Source organism: Pongo abelii, chromosome 16 (assembly GCF_028885655.2).
Source record: "Pongo abelii isolate AG06213 chromosome 16, NHGRI_mPonAbe1-v2.0_pri, whole genome shotgun sequence".
Taxonomy (NCBI): domain Eukaryota; kingdom Metazoa; phylum Chordata; class Mammalia; order Primates; family Hominidae; genus Pongo; species Pongo abelii.
In genome coordinates, this window is record NC_072001.2 from 89,326,794 (window position 1) to 89,348,901 (window position 22,108).

The 22,108-nt window shown below is 42.3% G+C and overlaps 1 protein-coding gene across 1 annotated transcript in view; it reads left to right on the forward strand.

Annotated features, from left to right (window-relative positions):
- The window catches only part of AGBL1 (AGBL carboxypeptidase 1), a 534,408-nt gene that overhangs the window by 101,391 nt on the left and 410,909 nt on the right, over positions 1–22,108 (forward strand). The window contains 3 exon segments of the mRNA XM_009250131.3: positions 7,921–8,129; positions 17,082–17,247; positions 18,186–18,253. Coding sequence (XP_009248406.3) covers positions 7,921–8,129; positions 17,082–17,247; positions 18,186–18,253 — 443 coding nt within the window.

The following is a 22,108-nucleotide window of genomic DNA, read 5'->3' on the forward strand; positions in this document are numbered from 1 at the left end:
CTTACCACAATTTAGGGCCCTGAGAGGGAGCAGAGAAGTTGGAGGAGTGGGATTGGCTAAAAGTCACTCTCTTCAAGCACCGCAGGATATATCTCCATCAGCCTTTCAGAAATCTTCCTCAAGAAGCTGGATTAGTGGTAAGAACTAAACATCTTTACATAGGTGCAAAGAATGTGAACTATGCTGGCAGCCTTATAAGATGATGAGTATGTTTATTAGCCCGATTTGTTCATTCCCCAAGGTATATAGGCACGGAAACCTCACATCGACCTCCATAGGTATATACAATCATTGTTTATCAATTAAAAATAAAAATAAAACTAAAAGGGGGCTTTGAGGCTACCATGGGATGTTAACCTTTGGAGTCAGATGAGGGGATTTCATGTGAATCCTAGATATGCCACTTATAAGCTCTGTGGACTTAAACAAGTTGTTTAACTTCTCTTAGCCTCTGTCTTCATTTGTAAAAGAGGGAAAGTAATACTTATCTTTAAGCATTTTCATAAGACAAATGAGATGATCCATATAAGATGATTAGCCTAGTGCAGAGCACATAGGACATATTTAGTAAATAAATATTCACATTGTAATGTGTTCTGATGGCAAAGTAGACAGCTTATTTTCATGTAATATGATTTAGAATACTTAGTAGAGACTACTTTATCCAGAAACATCTTCTAAATAGACTCCCTGAAAAGACCCCTAAGATAATCTGTTGCAAAGTCAAGGGTATTGTATACTGTAGTTAGGGACACCACTACCTTTATTCTTACTAATGTCTCAGAAATGGGAATTCTCAGGTGGAAAATTGCAGGGTTTGAGAACAGTGGTTTGAAGCAAGGGTTTCAATGTGGAGTCCTGTTTGGGATCAGGCAAGTTTTGCGATATAATTGCTCAAGGTTGGGAGAAAGGGATTTGGAAGGAAACCTTGGAGAGTAAGTAAGAGTTCATTTCCCCCAGTTGCATGGTCCTCTGTTCTGAGAAGGGGGTTTCTATCCTGAAAAAGACTAGTTGAATTGTCAGTAGTTCAGATGAATGGATTTTCAGGAAGGCTCTGAAACAGTAGGGCTATTTAACCTTTCTGGGCAGAATTGTTTGGGGTAGAATATGTCACGGTACGCTGTATAGCTGGAGGTAATTTCTGTTCTCAGGAATGATGGAGGGCCTCAAGTCCTTGTATTTATTCTTACTCATATATGTCTTATCAAATGTAAAGGTGGCATATTAAACATGTAACTGCTGTCAGTTATATGGCTCTTAGAAGATTGACTAAATCTTCTAAAAAGGCTTTAGAGTAATGAGACTCAATACGTGTAAATTTTGCCAGAGAGGGAAATTTTCAGGTTTATATCATGGACATGGCCTTTAATGGCACCTAGGATGAAATGGGGTGTGAACTTCAGCATGCATAAAGAGGAGTGTTTCATTGTATGTATGGGAGTGTTTCAGAAGAGGCAGCAATGTAGGACTGGTGGCCATTTTGGGGTGAGAAGTCAACTACATTCAGTGGGGATTGAAGAAAATGGTTATACATTTTACTTATTTTGAAGTTTTTCCTTTGGCTATGCTTATCGGTGAAGGGTATGTGAAATTTGGATGCCATCTTTGTAGGGAAAGGAATGATCATTTATTGAGCACATAGTTTATGTCAGGTGCTGAGTTATGTTTTCAAGTCTTATAATGGACTTGTAAGAAGGTTTCAATTATTTTTATCTTTTTTATATGCTTTAATATTTACAGATGATGGAAATTCAGTTCAGAATGGCTACGTGTCCTTCTTAGTCCATTTTGTGTTTCTATAACAAAATCCCTGAGACTAGGTAACTGATAAAGAACAGAAATTTTTTTTCTCACACTTCTGGAGGCTGGGAAGTCCAAGATCAAGGGTGTGGCATCTGGTGAGGGCCTTCTTGCTGCATCCTCACATAGCAGAAGGTGAAAGGGCAAGCTAGCAGGACACTGTGTGAAGCCTCTTTTAAAAGGTCCTTAATCTCATTTACAAGGGAAGAGCCTTCCTGGCCTAATCAGGTCTTCAAGGCCCCACCTCTTAATACTATCACATTGACAACACCTGAACTTTGGAGGGGACATGTTCAAATTGTAACATTGAGTAACTTAACCAAGGTTACACAGCTAGTAAACACTACAGCCAAAAGTAAAATGAGTAACTAGGGGCCCCTGAAGCTTCCATTCTTATTGTTGATATGGTTTGGCCGTGTCTCCACCGAAATCTCATCTTGAATTGTAGCTCTCATGGTTCCCACGAGTCATGGGAGGGACCCAGTGGGAGGTAGTTGAATCATAAGAGTGAGTCTTTCCCATGCTGTTCTCATGATAGTTAATAAGTCTCATGAGATCTGATGGTTTTATAAAGGGGAATTCCCCTGCACGAACTCTCTCTTGCCTGCCAGCACGTAAAATGTCCCTTGCTCTTCTGCCATGATTGTGAGGCCTCCTCAGCCTCACAATTCACAGTGGAACTGTGAATCAATTAAACCTCTTTCTTTTATAAATTACCCAGTCTCAGGTATGTCTTTATTAGCAGCATGAGAACAGACTAATACATTTGTCCGCAACAATAGAGAGCCATTGGAATAAAAAAAAAATAGATGATGCTGATCATGATGATGATAGTTACCACAGGCAACAGATATTGTACCTGTTATGTACCAGGCATCGAGCCATCTACTTAATATGTATGATCTCATTTAATTCTCTCAACAGTCTCACAAAGGAGAGATGATTACTATTGGTTTTATTTCGGATAAAGACTGAGTGATAGAGCTGTAAAGTAACATGCTCAAAGTCGCACAGCTAAAAAGTGGTGGAGCTTCTGGCTATATGCAAGGATTTCAGAAAGACAGTGACAGAAAGTTGAAGGATCTGCCCACAGAACAGGACATGCAAGGCAGTGAGGGGTACATGAGTTTAGAAGTCTACACTCATCTGTATGTCTCATTTCTGGAGCTGTGGCTGTTAAAGTGTCCAATACATTACTTTGCTGCAGGCTCCCGTATTTTCTCTGCTTAAGGTCATCACTGCTCCCAAAAAGGATGATGCAGTTCCCAAATATGGGAAATAAAGAGCAGTGATAACAACTTCCTTTAGTTTTGCCAAGTAAGAGGAGCAGTGGGCTGCTTGCAGGTATAATTATCCAGGACGCCAACCACTTCTCCCCACCAGCCTGTCATGTGGCCCCACATTGCCCAGGAGAAATTCAATTTGTTGAGTCTTGAAGGTTTCTAGGCTTTCCTGTTTAGACCACAAACATCTTTATAAAGATGGTTGGGATCTCCAGTGCCTTCAGGAGCTAGGCAGGTAATTCACTTCTGAAGGAGCTGGGGTTAGACAAAAAAATGATTTGTTTACTATGTCAACTTGTGGATTGCTTGCCCTTCTCACTTGCCTTGACAACACTGTGTGGCTAATAGTCTGTAGGTTACCAGTTTGTAACACCAAAAGGCTACATTTTTTTTTTCCTCCTGATTGTCAAAGTTTGTTGTAGAACGCGTAAGGAATAAAAGTCTAAATAAGCAAATAGAATCATCAGTTGATCCCCAACTCATTAAGTATTCTTGTTACCTTGGCATATTCCCTTCCAGTTTTTAAGCGTAAAAATCTGCATCAATGGGATCTGCGCTAAAGAGGCACATGTGAACCTCAGTTAAGAAATACTTGGGGTTAAAATAAGGATATCACTAGGTCCTGTTTCAGACTGAGAATTAGCTACAAGTCAGGCCCTTGGAGGATAGAACCTGGAGAGATAAGTAGAAATAGTAGAATATAGAAGGGTGAATGGGAGGTGAGGACAAAGATAAATCTCCTGTTGTTCATGGATTTGCCAAAGGAAAACTGGCCAAAAACATACCTTAGCATGAGGCTGGCAGCAAGGGCCTGATGGAGCTAGGGGGTGCCAGGAAGCAGGGTCAATGCTTTTAGGGTGGGGTAAAGGAGCGGGTGAGGTGCTAAAATTAAAGACCCTCAGAACTCTCTGTCCATTCCATCCCCATCCCCTAACCAGTTTAAAAGACACTAATGTAGGCCAGGCATGGTGGCTCACGCCTGTAATTCCAACAATTTGGAAGGCCGAGGTGAGTGGATCACTTGAGGTCAGGAGTTCGAGCCCAGCCTGGCCAATATGGTGAAACCCCGTCTCTACTAAAAATACAAAAATTAGCAAAATTAGCCAGGTGTGGTGGTGTGCACCTGTAATCCCAGTTATGCGGGAGGCTGAGGCAGGAGAATCGCTTGAACTTGGGAGGCAGAGATTACAGTGAGCCTAGATCATGCCACTGCACTCCAGCCTGGGCGACAGAGTGAGACTCTGTCTTAAAATAAATAGATAAGTAGATAAATAAATAAAAAAAAATAAAAGACACTAATCTATTTAGAAACTTAAAAAAAATTAAGCAACAGGAATTTTTTTTTCCCAAGAAAAATCTTAGGATAAAGCTGTTTATGTAAACAGACTATAGCAGAGCTGGTCTCTTCCAAAGAGGGGGACTTGAAGCCCTCTCACACCTCTCAACTCTAAGCCCACCCAGAGCAGTATTCAAAAATGCACCTCATCTCTGCTCTATTTGCCCTGGCCCTGCGAAGCAGCGCCTTCCTCTCAGATCTTCCAGAACTTCTCTAAGTTGCTGATCCCATTGACCCTCATTTCATTCTTTGCTCTTCTCCACATTTGCTCTTTCTCAGTTTGATGAATCTCCTCTTGTCGCATTTTAGATACGTATTGACTTTTTCACAACTTCCCAAGCCATTCTCAGAGAAAGATTGACGGGTGTAGGGTCACGGGGGAAGGAGGTTTAGCTATTTTAAATGTTAGTAAACATGACAGTTTGTTGGGGATTAACAGGAAATCATGAATAAAATCATTGGGATTTGATAAGGGATTTTTCTCCCAGAAAATTAAAGATTTTTTTTTCCATTATCTTTCTCCCCCCACAAAAAAAGACATGGATGAAGGTCACTGGGATAACCCATTATCAATCTAATACTCTTAAAATAGAAAAAAGACGAAAGTCCTTAAGCTTATGCTGCCCACGGGGCCCCTGTGAACTGTTGTTCTGGCATCTTTTTAGCAGGTGATACTGTCCTTTAATGCCTCCTACTTAATTCTCAATTTTCTTTTAAACATCACATATTGAATAGGCTGCAAACTCCTTTAGGCAATAAATAACTCCCATGCTCTACGGCCAAGATCTGCCAGGGAGTGAAATATTTTTGATACAAAAGAATGATTCATTAAAGGAGGTAATGAAGGCAATTCAAACCCTCCACAAACATATCACCAGGTGAAAAAAGCTTGTCACTCTCAGTTTAGGGTCATGTTGTAAAGAGAAAAGAAAAAAAAAAAAACTGCACAAATGCACCAAAAATTTCAGTGGGGGCTCAGTCAAGCCTGACAATTTAGAATTTGACAAGCAATCAGAAAAAAAGAGAGTTTTATTAATATTATGAAAAAAAACCCCTCTGGAATAAAGCATTACATTTCCATGTTATTGTTTGCACTCATGCACTTACATGGTCTCAGGGAGAAATCTGACTTTGAGATGAAATTTTGCTTATCTGATTGTACCTCACGGGCTCTCCCTCACACACACTCAGCCAGAAGCACATACTATCTCATATGCCAATGTGAATGGTTTAGATGATGGAGAGATGCAGTAGTGAGAGAACAGAGCTACAAAATTTGGGCATTCTGACTGACAGCCGGTTAGAGCCCTGCAATGCACCTAGTCCCTAGGAGCTGAGGGGACCAGGCATCTACTGGGTAGATCTGAACCGGTACATGTTTGTCCACCAACCCTGTAGCCCAAGGAACTTAACCTGAAAAGTAGAATATATTAACTGTTGAGAGAGGTATCTTGGACTGTTCTTCTCCCTCTGTTGTAAGTCTGTAAAATAGGGTTTTATGGGAGGTCCCAAACAGGAATATTGAACTAACACAGAGAAGTCAAGGAGTTGAAAAGGTCTCTATCAGATATGAGAAAGCCCCATACTAAATCCCTGCTGGGTGGGCTTCTGAACTTTACCTGAACATTTTCAGAGCCCTGTTGCTCACTACCACGTAGTCTATCCTCTTGTTGAACAGCCTTAACGATGAAGAATTCCTTTCCTGAATTCAGCCTAGTGTGTTTTAGTTTCTTTCTTTCTTTTTCTTCTTTTCTTTTCTTTTTTTTTTTTTTTTGAGCTAGGATCTCACTCTGTTGCTCAGGACCATAGCTCACTGCAGCCTCAAACTTGGGCTCAAGTGATTCTCCTGCCTCAGTCTCCCTAGTAACTGGGGCCGCAGGTGCAAGCTACCACATTTGGCTTATTTTTATTTTTTGTAGAGATGGGGTTTTACTATGTTACTCAGGCTTGTCTCCAAACTCCTGGCCTCAAGCCGTCCTCCTGCCTCAGGCCCCCACAGTGCTGGCATTACAGGTGTGAGCCACCACGCCCGGCCTGTGATTTCTTTCTAACTTGGTCTTGGGGTCTCTTTCAAGAGTGGCTGTAAGCCACTGATAGGGGGTAAAGTTAGTTGGGGTGTGTGGAGGAGGCAGCACAGCAAAACCCGCGAAATAACAGAAGCGTTTCTGTCGTTACAGAGCCAGGAGAATAAGGGGGTTGCTGGGGAGCCTGGAGGTGGCAGGGAGCTCAGACAGTGTCTGGGGAGAGAGAGGTCTTGTTGTGGGACTGGGCCTTTCTTAAGGTTCATGGCGTTATCTGTCAGGCTTTCCTGCAGGGGTTGTGGACTGGGCAGTTTAAAGAAAACACACATGAAGAGCGGGTCCTATTCACATGACTCTGGTGTTGTCCATTGGGTTTTACTGTGGTCAGCAGGTGTGGGAAATGTTGGGTTTTGGGTCAGAGGGATGAGGAACAAGCAGGCCATGTGGCGAACAACCACGTGGGAAGGGCAAGTTTTCTCTAGGTCAGAGGCAACAGGGTACGACTGGGTTTCAAGCAACTTAAGTCGTGCCTAAAAATGGATGTGGAGGCTACAACTATATGAAACAAATTTATGAGTCTTGATTATCTATAAATTAGCTTCCATTCTCTTTAGAAAGGACACCCAACATATCTCTTAGACATGGTAGCCTTTCAGATACTCATTCAGCATCCTTCCTTCCCCACCCGACCCGATAGGTAGCTCAACCCAAATGACAACCTCCTGGGTCCACTGAGATTCAGACAGGAGGAATGAAAATCTGGTGGAAATCTCTCTCTCTGTCTGTCTCTCCTCCCACACTATTATTGTTATGTTTTTTTTTTTTTTTTGAGAATAAGGTACAAACTTTCATACACTCTAATTGTGAATTTCCTAAAAACAAAAGTATTCTCTTACATAACCCCAGTTTATCAAAATCTGAAAATAAACATTGATACAAAACTATTAGTTAATCTACAGATCTTATTCAAATTTGACCAGTTGCCCAATAATGCCTTTTATAGCAAAAGAAAAAATTGTTTTCTGCCCTAAGATTTAAACTATAATTACTTATTATATTGACTTGTGAAGTCTTTTTAGTTCCCTTTAGCCTCATGTTTTGTTCTGTTTTGTTTTGCCTTTCATGACCTTGACATTTTCAAGGAGTGTACGTCAGGTATTTTGTAGCATGTTCTTCATTTCGGCTTTGCTGATTTTCTTCATGATCCAATTCGGGTTATGCATTCTTGGCAAGAACACTATAGAAGTGATGCTGATCTTTCTCAGTGTATCATATCGGGGGGCACGTGATGACTGTCCCATTACTGGGGATGTTAACTTTGATTACTTGGTTTAAGGTGACATCTGCCAGTTTTCATACTAAAACGTTATTATTCCCTTGATGATTAGTAAGTATCTTGTGGGAAATACACTGGAACATTCTCAAAGAGGTGTGGCCGTGGAGAGCCTGTGACTGACTCTGCCTTTCCCTTTGTTTTCAGAGTCGAACAGCCGCAGGGCAGTGAACCGAGGCTACGTCACCAGCCTGCTCGGGCTGCACCAGGACTGGCACAGCCGTGACACAGCCAACACCTACGTGCAGATCCGACGAGGCTTGCTGCTGTGCCTCAGGCACATTGCTGCCCTCCGGTCCGGCAGGGAGGCCTTCCTGGCAGCACAGGGCATGGAGATCCTCTTCAGCACCACGCAGGCAGGCAGCATGGGGATTCACTCTGCAGCTGGAGGCCAGCTGGATGATTCCTGAAGGCTGTCATTTAGGAATCATCCCAGACAGAGCTGGGAACACCTCGGTCTATTTCTTGTTGCCTGCTAAGAGCAGATGTTCTGGATTTAAGTCTTCATTCCAGGCCAGGCCCGGTGGGTCACTCCTGTAATCTCAGCACTTTGGGAGGCCGAGGCAGGTGATCACCTGAAGTCAGGAGTTTGAGATCAACCTGACCAACATGGTGAAACCCTGTGTTTACTAAAAATACAAAAATTAGCTGGGTGTGGTGTCGCACGCCTATAGTCCAAGCTACTCAGGAGGCTGAGGCAGGAGCATTGCCTGAACTCAGGAGGCAGATGTTGCAGTGAGCCGAGATCGCACCACTGAACTCCAGCCTAGGTGACAGAGTGAGACCCTGTCTCAAAACAACGACAACAGCAACAACAAAATCTTCATTCCATTGATCATTCATATATACTTAACATATATTTGTTGAATACACACTACCAGAGGTGCAGTGTATGGCATAGTGTTAAGTGTTGACTCTAAAACTAGAGTACTGGAATCAAATCCTAGCTCTAGGGCCTACAGCTGAAACTTTGAAGAAATCACTCAACTTCTCTGGGCCTTGAGGTTCTTCAAAAAAAAAAAAAAAAGCAGAAATAACAAAACCTAGGTTGTTGTGTGGACTAAATAAGTTACTGTAGAAATGACACGTGCTTAGAAGAGTGCTTGCCATGACTGAACTGCGTTTTGAGGATGAGCCGTTATTGGAAAAATTAGCAGTGGGATCTAGTGGTGGATATGAAAAACGAGGCCCTTGATCCTATAGGGAAAACCTCCTAGCAGGAGAGTCAGACACTAAGTAAGCAAAGAATCCAATGAGGAAGATAATTTCGTATTGCACTGTGAAATCAATGAAGTAAGGGCATAGGTCTATAGGGGCCGCCATAGGTAGAGGGAGCAGGTGTTCTTTTAGAGAGAGAGGTCAAGTCATCTCTGAGCAGAAGACACCTGAGCTGAGACCTGAGTTGTTGGAGGAGCTGGTCATGCTGGTCAGGCCAAGTTGCAGGGGAAGAGCATCCCAGGGAAAGGGGATGGTGTCTTCAAGGGTTTCTACTTATCAGCACTCCACTGGAATATGCATTCTAGGGGTTCCCAGATTTCAACCTAAATACATTCCTTAATTTCACCTGATTGGGGCTAATTTAAATACTATAGTTTGAGGCTACATATGCCCTCTCTATTGGTGATATAAGTGTTCCAGTATCCATCATCTGCTCACCCACCTTCTCCCGGGGCCAAGACAGCCATGTTGCACACACATTATGTTCCTATTATCTCTGGATTAGGCCGCCTCTGGACTCCTTTTATCAGCCTTCTTGCTTCTCTCTGGACACCCTCCAGTTTTTCTCTATCTGAGTACATCTGAGGTAATGAAGCCACCAACGAGAGTGTTGTTTTCCAACCATGGTATCTGTAGATATTTCTCATTAAAAAATGGTCTTTTCCCCTGCTAAACAATAACAAAATACAGTGCTGCAAACCAATATCTAATTTCCTATCTGCTATCACCTCTGGGTTTCTTTCCATCATTACAGCTTTCAAACCTTCTCAGTCATGAAATAACTATATTTTACCTTCTATTTCTCAAGATGAAGCAGGGCTTTGAATTTTTCCAAGCTCCCCCATGCTTTGTAAGCTTGTGGTCGCTCAAGTCTCTAATCCCTCCCAGTCCTTGTGCAGTGCCCTCCTGCATTGCCAATGTTTAACAGACCCCCACTCTGGTCCAGTGCTTTACTATGTTCCTCTGCCCTCCATGTTATTGGCTATTTCTCTGTTCTGTGCTAAAAAACCAACCAAACAATAAACAAAACGAACAAGAAAAACAAGAGCAATAAAGGAAGAAGACAGTAGTCACAGAGGGACATGTCTACGATAGAAAGATAGTGGAGAAAACACCAAATGAAGCCCAGCATGAGGGGCTATGAACCTCTGTGCAGGTTCTTCAAAACAGTTCCTTATCAGGTCAATGAAGACTTCAGTTGCTCAATTAAGCACATTAGCAAGAAGCTTCCAGCCTTGAATTACTGTTGGAATGGAAGCAGAATGTGAGTGCACACAGAGTGTGCACTTTATAGTGAGGTTTCTCTAGCTCATGTTATAATCTCTCCAAGTATGATATGGAAAAGCAGTTCAGGAGGGGCCTATGGGACAGTGCTGAGTAAATAGGCCATGACACACCTGTTGCCTGGAAGAGTGTATAGAAGGTATGGATGTCAACCTCAAGAGGTTGAATTCCTCACCACCACCACTCGCCCTTGCTTTTAGTCTTTTAAATAGTGTGCTCTTGGCTGGGCATGGTGGCTCATGCCTGTAATCCCAGCACTTTGGGTGGCTGAGGCAGGCGGATCACCTGAGGTCAGGAGTTCAAGACTAGCCTGGCCAACATGGCAAAACCCCATCTCTACTAAAAATACAAAAAATTAGCCGGGCGTGGTGGCACGTGCCTGTAATCCCAGCTACTCAGGAGGCCAAGACAGGAGAATTGCTTGAACCCAGGAAGTGGAGGTTGCAGTGAGTTGGGATCACACCATTGCACTCCAGTCTGGGCGACAGAGTAAGATTCTGTCTCAAAAAAAAGAAAAAAAAAAGTGTGCTCTTCCAGAGAAAATGTTATCAAGTTTATGTGCAAAGTCAGATGTCTGACATTCTCCTGTTTTTTGGAAAATGATCATTGCAGGTGAAAGATAGGCTGTCCTGGCTTAGAAACCAAATGGCTTGTTACTCTTTCCCCCAGCAGTCATAACCAGTGTTGTGTAGCCTCCCAGACCTGAGGTGAGTGCTATGAGCACAGATGCCCTTGCAGGTGTGCTGGAGTTAGAGCTGCCCATCACCCCTCCTCTCCTTTCTTCTAGAGAAGGCATGGGAGTCACTGGATGGCCAACTCAGGGGCCTTGGATTTGGTGATGTTATTTCAGTTGCCATTTGCAAATTATGCTGCTGTTGCTGCTGCTGCTGCTATTGCTACTGCCAGTGATAGTGATGACAATGTTAATGAAGCAGCAGCAGCAGAGGGGGGAGGAGGAGGAGGAGGAAGAGAAGAAGTAGGAGAAGGAGAAGACAGTTACTTTGAACTCTTACTATTAACACATCCCTTGGCTGTCTTAGCAATTTATGCAGACTCTCCAATATTGATAATTTCAAAAGCTTTTGAGGGAGGCTCTACTATTATCTCCCTTTCTACAAATGAAGAAACTGAGGCACATAACTGTTAAGTAATTTTCCCAAGTTCACAAAGCTCATAAGTGTTGGAGCCAGGATTGGAATCTGGTAGTCTCACTTGAGAACCCATGCTTTTGCCCACTGTACCAGCAGCTCCCCCAGTTAAGCATGCATCAGAGTCACCCAGAGGGGTCACTAAAGCAGAGCCTGCTGGACACCAATCTCAGAGTTTCTGACTCAGCAGGGCTGTGGTGGGGCCTGAGAATGTGCTTTCCTGACAACTTCCTAAATGACGCTGATACTACTGATTTAGGATCACACTTGGAAAACCAATGTCCTATATTAATTTTATTGATGTTTATGATGTGCTTACAAACCTACTGAGAATGAGACTGACTGTAAAGGAACTTTTTTTTAAGTCCTTCCCACACCTTTGCCATCATAATATTCTTCTTTGCCTTTCTGCTGAGGCCACTGCTTGCATCGTTTCTCTCTTGGTGACCCTACCTCTTTGTTTCCTGAGTCGCACATTTCTGCACAGATTCTGTAAACATCCCCTAAAAGTTCAAAGGCTGAGATCATCCATAGTGCAACAAGGGTGCCGTGTAATGTAGTATAATGGAATCTTATTGGAGCTTTGCATGAGGAAAGAGGAAGAAGGATGACAATTTGAATGCAAGATTAAAAAAAAAGAATGCCTACAAGGATGCCTGAAACAGTTGGGGATAATTATCAATTTGGAGAAATACGTAACTGCAGAAGGAACAAACCTACAAGATAATCAGAGAAAAGAACCACTCTTTGGAGCTACAACAGCTTAAGGGGCCTGAAAGGTTGCTAAAATTGGTGGGTTTCAAACTTGAGCATGCATCAAAGTTACCTAGAGGAATTGTTAAAACACAGATTGCTAGATCCTACCCCAGAGTTTCTAATTCAGTTGTTCTGAGGTGAGATGCAAGATTCTGCATTTCTAGCAAGTTCTCAGGTTATACTGATGCTACTGGTCTGGATACCTCACTTTGAGAACCACTAGAATAAGAAGTGATACGGCCTTTTAAAAGTCACAGTTGCCACCATTTTCTCAGCACAGTAGGCCAAGCCTTGATTCATCAGGCTCCTCTCTGGCTAACAAGACCAATGGCCTCAGCCTTGTGGACCTGTGGAAGGAGGGACTGAATCCTAAAGGGAATATTACCAGGTTGGAATCAGGAGCTACATACCCTGAAGGTCAGATTGGTCTGAGATCATTTACTATTTATTCAGTAAATGTTTTCTGAGCTCCTTCTTTGTGAAAGATGTTGGGGCTGGGTTCTATAGGGGGTTCAAAGATGAAGGTGATAGAGGACTCATCATCTTCAGGAAATTTAGTATCCTATATGGGAAAATAGGATATGGATACTACAGTGTAGGCAGCAGGCGGGGGTAATAGCAGACTTCGTGTAACCATGCAGAGGAGGCCCTACTTGGTCTTGCTGACCAGAGAAGCCTCCATGAAGGCACCCACATTTGAATGAGGCTAGGAGAGCATTTTGAAAAGTCTAAGAGAAACACTTGGTTTGTGAACTGTTCAGAGAAGCGCAGGAGGTGGCCACCAGGCACAGACAGAGAAGCCATGGAGAGCGAGTGGGACAACTAGGACGTTTTGGAGGGTCAGGCAGAAGGAAAGATCTCAGTGACAATCCAGAAGATATCAAGCCATTTCCATTTAAGATATTTTTATATTGAAGCTACGCCACATCTGCCCTTGGGCTTAGAATTTCTCATCTATGTTCAAAGAATCACTGCAAAGAGAAGGGAGAGAGAGGTTATGCCAGGCAGGGATCGAAGAACTGCTGTGTCACCTGAGACCTGAATGATAAGAAAGAACCAGTGCCATGAGGGTCTGGAGATGAGGGTTCCACGGAAAGAAAAAGAAGGTACATGCAAAGACCCTCAGGTGGGGGAGTAGAGTGGGAGGTGGGTGAGCTTGAGAAACACAGATATGGCAGAGCATTGTGAGTAAGGGTGAAGGCATGAGATTGAGTTGGAGTCATGGGCAGTGCCAGGGCATTTAGAGTTCCTTGAACTATGATGGGGACTTTGAATTTTATTTCCATCAACTTTTTTTTGTTTGTTTTGTTTTGAGATGGGGTCTCGCTCTGTCACCCAGGCTGGAGTGCAGTAGTGTGATCTTGGCTCACTGCAGCCTCCACCTCCTGGATTCAAGTGATTCTCCTGCCTCAGCCTCCCGAATAGCTGGAATTACAGCCATGCACCACAATGCCTGGCTAATTTTTGTATTTTTAGTAGAGACGGGATTTCACCATGTTGGCCAGGCTGGTCTCAAACTCTTGATGTCGTGATCCACCTGCCTTGGCCTCCCAAAGTGCTGGGATTACAGGCGTGAGGCACCATGCCTGGCCTCCATCAACTTGTAAGGAGGCATGAAGGAGAAGAAGACATGAATTAAAGAGATAGGGAGGGCCAGATCACATAGAACTTCCTAGGGCATAAAAATAAATTAGAATTTTATTTCTATCAAGTTTGAAGCAGGAGACTGACCTGATACAGTTTATGCTTTTCATTTTCTTATTTTTGAAAAATTTTAAATTAATTGTAGTAAAATATATGCAACCAAATTCACCATCTTAATTATGTTTAAGTGTACAGTTTGGTAGGGTTAAGTACATTGTTGTTTAACTGTCACTGCTACCCATCTATCTCCAGAACCCTTTTCATCTGGAAAAATTGAAACTCTATACCCATTAAACTGATTTATGCTTTTAAAGGACCATTCTGGCTGCCATTTGGAAAAGAGATTAAGAGAGGGCACAAGGGGAAGGAAGGAGAGTAAGGGGAGGAATTAGAGTGTTGATAGGAGTTTAGGCAGGAGATGTTTGTGGCTTTGGCTACATAGAAGCAGAGCTGGAATTTAAACCCAGGACTTCATACTCTTAGTCCAGGTCCTTTTCCACTAAAATGCCTTGCTTTGTTATCATGGGAATTATTACTAGGACTCTGCTTTGAGTAGCAGTGACTCCTAGTATCCTCTTGCAGACTCCTAGGAGACTTTATGAAACTAAGGATGCCTTCTCTCTTCCCACTGGCTAATACTAAATGCTTACTATTAGGCACTTTGCCTACTTTAATGCGTTTAATTCACACACAACATTAGGAGAGAGGTTGTGTTATTATCTCCACTTTGCAGATGAAGACACTGTGGCACAGAGAAGTGTATTAATTTGCCAGGGTTATGAAATTAGTAATCTTTAGTCCAGGATTTAAACTCATGTAGTCTGGCTCCTGGACCTGAGCAGTTTGCTCTTACTTTACCTTGCCTATGTATTATACAAGTAGGGTATTTATTATGCCAAAGCTAATTCAAAGATGTTAACTGTGATGGAAGCATTGAATGTATTAATTGAATGCATTCTCATATTTCATCATCTCTTCCAAGTAGCAGATGTGTTGTTGAGAGTGGTGGGAAAAGGGAGCCTAAAATCTCACCTTTGCCTCCAATTCTGAGACATTGGTCCGTAAGGATCCTATTTCCTGGAGTCTTGTCTGTTTTTGATGCATAGCACAAGTACCAACCCTGCACTTCTAGGAGCCTGAGAGCAAGTGCTTCCTGGGAACCTCCCTTTCCTAACCTTAGTCTTGGCCCTGCGCAGCACCTATCCATTAGCATGAGGGAAATGTTTACAAATGAATTCAAGAATTTCTGTTACCTTGAAACCAATAATCTTTGCATTCATAAATATTTCCCCTACAGTGCAGCAGACAGCAAATATAGCATGATTCCTAAAGCCTTGGGTTTCATAGATTTTAATACTCCCTCCAGCCTTCAGATTCAGTTCATGGTATGGCCCAATTTTTCAGAACATTTGAACTTCCCTTCATCCTTTCACTTGTCCCATTCCACCAACGAAAAAGACATGATTATCTTTTATCATCAAAGACCATCACAAACATACCTGGGTTCCAAAATGTTGGCTTTTTTGACTGAATTCCCTGGCTTGGGCTGGCTCTATCTCTACCAAGGTTGGAGCTTAGAATATTATATCTGATAAGCCATCTCTTTCACCTTCTCGCTTCCTCCTTCAGACTCTGTTTTATTTTTTTCCCATTGCTGATACTTTTCATGAAACACTTGAGACCATTTGACCGGACCAAAGGGTGAAATAGCTTCAACTATTCATTAGCCTCCGTAATGAATTAGCCAAAACTAATTCATTTTCCACCAAGAGTATTTCCTGCTGTGTATCCTGAGGCTGTTGATTCAGAACACCTGATGGGCATGATTGGCACACACTGAAGGAGAGAGAGCATTCTTGATTTCATTAAGACATTTCATTTTGAAAGCTGGCTTACTTAAGGCTGGGCGTGGTGGCTCACGCCTGTAATCCCAGTACTTTGGGAGACTGAGGTGGGTATTTTATCCTGAGGTCAGGAGTTTGATACAAGCCTAACCAACATGGTGAAACCCCGTCTCTGTTAAAAATACAAACATTAGCTGGTGGTGTAGCAGGCATCTGTAACCCCAGCTTCTCAGGAGGCTGAGGCAGGATAATTGCTTGAACCTGGGCGGTGGAGGTTGCTGTGAGCTGAGATCGTGCCACTGCACTCCAGCCTGGGTGACAGAGTGAGACTGTCTAAAAAAAAATAAGAAAGAAAGTTGGCTTACTTACATTTTGGAGTCATTTGGGTAGCTTAAATTCATGGATAAATTATTATTAATTTTTTTCCTCCATGTTCTTTCACATGGAAGTACCTGTAATGTTGAGTCTGGAGATGCCATAGTTCAGCAGCACCACAGACATTCACAGTACCCTGTGGTGGGTACCTAGCATCCACCATCTCCACTTCTGTGACTTATTGGCCTCAGAGCTTGCTGCACCCTTTAGGAATAGCAAACTGGGGGACCCCACAAGTCATCTTCCTTTACCAAGCCAGTAGACAAAACATTTACAAAGATACTGAAGAAAATGGTTGTGTTTTTGCCAAAGAGATACTGAACTATACTCAACTCTCTGTCTCTCAATTTAGTGAACTTGTTCTTACATTTTTCACAGTGTCTGAAAAGAAGGGTCTTGTCATGTTCCATCAGTATCAAAATGTACATCTGCAAACCCAATTTTTCTCTGATTTGGGAAGGTACCAAGAGGGATCAACACTGTGGGCTTTGAGAAGAGGCATGTAATTTAATTTAGGTACTTGGGATTCACTTAGTCTTTCCTTCTGATTTCATATTTTATCGTTTTTAAAAAATATTTTTCTCCACAGAAGACAGCTGAAAGAGAAAAGCAAAACTTCCATCAATTCAGCTGCTCATTGCCTAATGTAGGCAATAATTCACAGTGACACATGGGTGGCTGAGAAAAGACCCCGGCCTCCTCTTCCCCCAGCTATCCTGAGCAATGCCTTGCCTTAGGCGCAGCATCCTTTGAAAGAATTTTAAGTCTGTATTCAGACTGAATTCATTGCAGTGATGTATGAAATGAGCAAGAGACAGAAAAGTACAGATTCTACATTAGACAAAATTCTATGTTGGAATGTTCAAATTTGACATTCTACATTAAGGCTGTTTACAGTCTGTCCATGTGTATAATTCATTAGCTGAAACACAGCTAGGAGACTGTGCTGTGTTACAGCTAGGAGAGTGTTATTAGCTGTGTTACAGCTAGAGGACTGTGCCCAGATGTTGGCATCTGATGTAATCTTCCCTTTGCTCAGAACTGCCTGGATGACAAGAGCATGGAGCCCGTCATCTCTGTGGTGCTTCAGATCCTGAGGCAGTGCTACCCTAAGAGTCCACTTCCCTTGGTTACAGCCAGCAGTGCCTATGCCTTCCCGGTCCCTGGGCGCATCACCACTGAACCTCCACATGATCTATCTGAAGGTAAAATAAGTGGGTAACTATGACCTTTAAGATGAGTTTTTGCATTTTGACCATGTTTCCCAGGAACATGGGTGAAAATAGAATTCATTGTTTTATAGGTCAACCATAATTGTCTATTAAGCTAATTAGAGACATATATGAAAAAGCAGTTTTGATTTTCATAAACAAGGTGAGAAAAAACCAAGCTCACTTATTTTGTTCTTCATTATTAAGTGTTTCTGCTTTGCTTAGTAGCTATCAAATGCCTGTACAGTCATCTCAGCTAATTAAAAAAAAGTCTATTTAGAATCCCATGATCGAAGCTCTGCAGCATACTGACTGATTGTGGAATTAATTCGCCCTAAGGATGAAATTGAAATAAAACTCTAGTTATTTAAAATTCCAGGCTAGTCATTTTGGAATATTTGAAAGTATTATTATTTAATCTCTAGGAAGATCTTCCTATCAAAAGATCCTAGTATGAACAGATTTTCTACAGGCATAATTTTGCCACAATGGTACAAGATGCCTTCTATGGACTTTTGTTTTAAATAACTTCCTCAATCAAAAAATTAGGGGCTCAATCAAGGTGATATTTAGGTTATAACACATTTCGTTTGTGTGTGATCTCTAAACTTTGGCTACACTAGTTGCATAAATACCTCTAACTTTCATGGGAGAATCCAGAGTGGTATTCATGTGTCATTTTTTCTGCACTTATTTTGTATTCAATGTGGGATAACTGTTTAAACTTTATGACTTAGTGCCCCGACATGCCTACATGCACACCATTTATACCGACCAATAAGCATTCATGTGTGGTGGGATATTGTGCAATTAATATTGGGCCCCTTATTTGAGAGAGGAAGATGAAAGAACCACTGTATGGTGAACATCTAAATCCTAAATCCAAGGCAAAGGGGAAACCTCACTTATTTCACCTCTTTTTCCCCATCCAGAGGATTTTGAAGATGATGGCGATGATGAAGTGGACAAAGACTCTGATACTGAAGATGGGAAAGTGGAAGTAGGTACACCAGCCCATGCTTCTAATAATGTCCATAGTCACATCATGCACAGAAAAATATTACTTCCTATGTTTGCCCAAGCCCAGTGTAAATTTTAAGAACTGACTTTAGTACCGCCACTCCAGTGGTCGTGATGCTCAGTAAATGATAGCTACTGTTATTGATTTCCAAATTGTCATTTTCATCTTGGTAGGTCTGGTACAATGTCTCATGATATTGTATCCTATACATTATTATGACACCAATACTTTATTCAGATGACTTTTAGGCACACACTTAACACTTGGAGTTGGTATATTTGATAAGACCATTTAAGACCCTAGGAAGATTTTCCAGGAAGCTTTCTAGTAGATCTCACCTGCCTTCATAAGTCACTCTTCTTATCCTTTCTGCACAGGGGTGCTGCATTGTACAATTCCATTGACATCAGACTCTGTGAATTGTTTTCCCTTAAGTTGCACAGTGCACAACCTGGCCAGCAGAGAAGTGTTGCTCTTTGGTCCCCCTCCCAAAAAGGCCTATCCTATAGAACAGAGGTTGGTGAACTTCCTGTAAAAGGTCCAATAGTAATTATTTTAGGCTTTGTAGAGCATACAGTCTTTGTCACAACTGCTCAACTTTGCTGTTGTAGCACAAAACAGCTGTAGACAATTTGTAAACAAATAGGCATGGCTGTGTTCCAAGAAATTTTTTTTTTGAGACGGAGTCTCACTCTGTCGCCAGGCTGGAGTGCAGTGGCGTGATCTTGGCTCACTGCAACCTCCGCCTCCCGGATCCAAGCAATTTACCAACTTCAGCCTCCCAAGTAACTGGGACTACAGATGCCTACCACCACACCCAGCTCATTTTTGTATTTTTAGTAGAGACAGGGTTTCACCATATTGGCCAGGCTGGTCTCGAACTCTTGACCTTGTGATCTGCCCGCCTCAGCCTCCCAAAGTGCTGGGATTACAGGCATGAGCCACTGCGCCCAGCCTCCAAACAATCTTTGTTTACAAAAATAAGCAGTGGGACATAGTTTACCGACTGTTTTTCTACAACAAGGTTTCTAGACCTTGGCACTATTGGCATTTAGACTGGATACTTGGTTGTGGGAGGCTGCCTTGTGCATTGTAGGATGTTTAGCAGCATTCCTAACCTCTACCCACTGGATATCAGTAGTACCTACCTCGTTAGCCCCCAGGGGTGAACCAAAAATATCTCTAAGACTTGCCAAAATCACCCCTAGTTGAGGACCACTGCTGTAGAATAAGAATTTGTCTGTGAATTATAATTCTATCTCCATTTCTGTTGGTGGACATGGACTTTGACAAATTTCTTGAAGTTACAGTTTCTTAATTTTGTTGTCTGTAAAATAAGAGTCAGTAAATTAAGGTCACTGCTGCCTTTTGTGACATTTACTGGGGATGAAACTCAAATTTAAAAAATCAAAAATCTTCCCTCCTTTCCTTTCTCTCCTTCTTTCCTATCTGTCTAGAAAGAAAGAGGCTTTTGAGTTCTCTATCATGATAATCACTCACCTTGCTGATGGTAGTAGCAGACATGTAGGGACTACCTCTTAAGCTACATCTGTAGGTTTAGACTGCTATTGACAGTCTGGTGTTCTCTGGGTTTTGTTGATAAATAGAATCATTTCTGAAGTCATCAGTAGCAAATTGGATCTTTGCTGTGGCTTGATGGTGCAGGCCTGTAGAGTACGTGCTGAATTATTTGAATAATACCGTGCTGCTGCAGTCATTCATCAATGCCACTTTCCCCTCCCCTCTTGCTTGCTCTTTGATAACTGAATGTCTTATGCAGAGTGTCACTCGCTTCATGTATCTGATGGAGAGGGACCGGGTGCATGATAGTGCCTGATTTCCCACAGCATGGGAGGGAGGGCGTTCAGATACTTCCCTTGGCCCACGCTCTGCAGAGGATGGAGGGGTGGGGTAGAGAGAACCCTAAACAAATAAATAAACTCAACTGGCAAAGAAGCACGAGACACATTGGTAAGAGCTTGAAAACTATTCATCAAAAGGCTTCAAGCCAAGGCAAGAAGATGAGAAGTCAGTGTGAGGATGAGTTTTAGAGAAGGAGAGGAGCATGAGAGTCAGGGCTCGATTTGGAGGCACAGCAAGAGCAAGGAAACTGCTCCAGAAAACTGGATTTTCCCTGGGGAAACCAGCAGCATTTGCTGCCAGAGGTGTGAACAAGAAGTCAGGCATATTTTATTTCTGGCCATAGCACTGATCCAGGCCTTTAACCTGTGGCCTTCCCATTTGACAATCTTAGGTAATAATTGAGACCAGCCTTTTAGAAAGAATGATTAAGAGGACCTTTTATCTGTAAAGGGTTATGAGAGTGGAAAGTAGGGTGCCATGATTTGATTGAAAACTGCCAAGGTCAATGTGTTAGATGTGGGCTGTCTTCACATACACAAGCATTAGATTCTGACAAACTCTGAAGAAGAGGGTGATAAACAGAGTGAATTCAAGCTCTCCCTTCCTTCTTCCTTCCTTTCCTTTCTTTTTAATTTTTTATTTCTTTCAGGTGCTTTATTGGGTATGATCCATATGCAACATGCTAAATTCTTGGGGATGTTAATATGAAACACAAACAGATAAGACATAGTTTTTATCTTCAAAGAGTTCACAGTTAGTGGACTTGGAGTTTGTCCTTATTAAGTGTTCAAATCACCACCTTCAATGGAGTGGTGAACTCGAGTCTGAGGCAGCCAAAAGACAATGTCCAAAAGCTCCAACTTATGGAACAAGAGCCAGAAAGCATTACCTGGATTAGGTGGGTACCAGAATCCTAGCTGGTAAAGGACTGCCTGGGCTGCTGTGAGGACACAGAAGCAGGCCACCTCCAGATAAGAATAAATGCCATTTATAAGAAATACAAAAGGAGGTGGCAACCTGGCTGAGTGCCCAGTTCTCAGAGACTAAGCTCCAGAACTTTGAAGGCAGAAATGGTCTCTGTCACAACTATTAAACTTTGCTGTTGCACTGAGAAAACAACCATGATCAAATGAATGGGTGTGGCTCTGTTCCAATAAAACTTTATTGACAAAAACAACCAGTGGGCCATAGTTTATTAACCCCTGCTCTAAGGCTAAGTGGGTCGCCTAGTCACATGTGGAATGAATTAGGTTGCAGCTCATGGGTTGAATGACTCTCCTCCCTTCAGATGCATCAGTTGGAGCACAGCCTTACTCGCTGGTGGGGACATTCTTCCCAGTGGCCTTCCAGGTTGTGTTTCCATTAGTGCCACCCTGGGCCGTGGCTGAGGTTGCAGTGGAGGGGGTGGAGGCAAGCAGGAATTGATGGATGAAGCTGCAAAGCACAAGAGTGGGGGCCATGGAGTTGGTCATGGTGTGTATACTGTACCTGAAAATATCATTAAATGAAACTCATGGGAATTACTTTTCTTTTAATTTGAAGTTTGGAGAAAAATTGTGAAACATAGATGGAACATTGCATTTTTTCCCCCCTTGGATCAGGAATACAAACATTTATTTTCCATGTTTATTGGATTTAACCTTTCAGGACTGCCAGGTTTTTCCTTAACTAATGAAATATACTTGTAAAACATATGGTTTTTTTTTTCTCTATTTCATTAAGGAAACTTAATCTAGGATATGAAAAGGTGAAGAGACTGGGCTGGTTCATTCCTGGTGTCTTTTCTCTGTAAGACCCTACAACCCTTGGAAAACACACAAGTATTCAGAGGAGAGTCACCATCATCATTAAAAGGTTTTGAAATGGTGATCTATCAAGAATAAAAAATAAAGTGCCTGGGATTATTCAATCCAATAAATAAAAGACTCGTGGTGCTTTGGTAAATTTTTAAATGTACAAAGGCACAAAGAT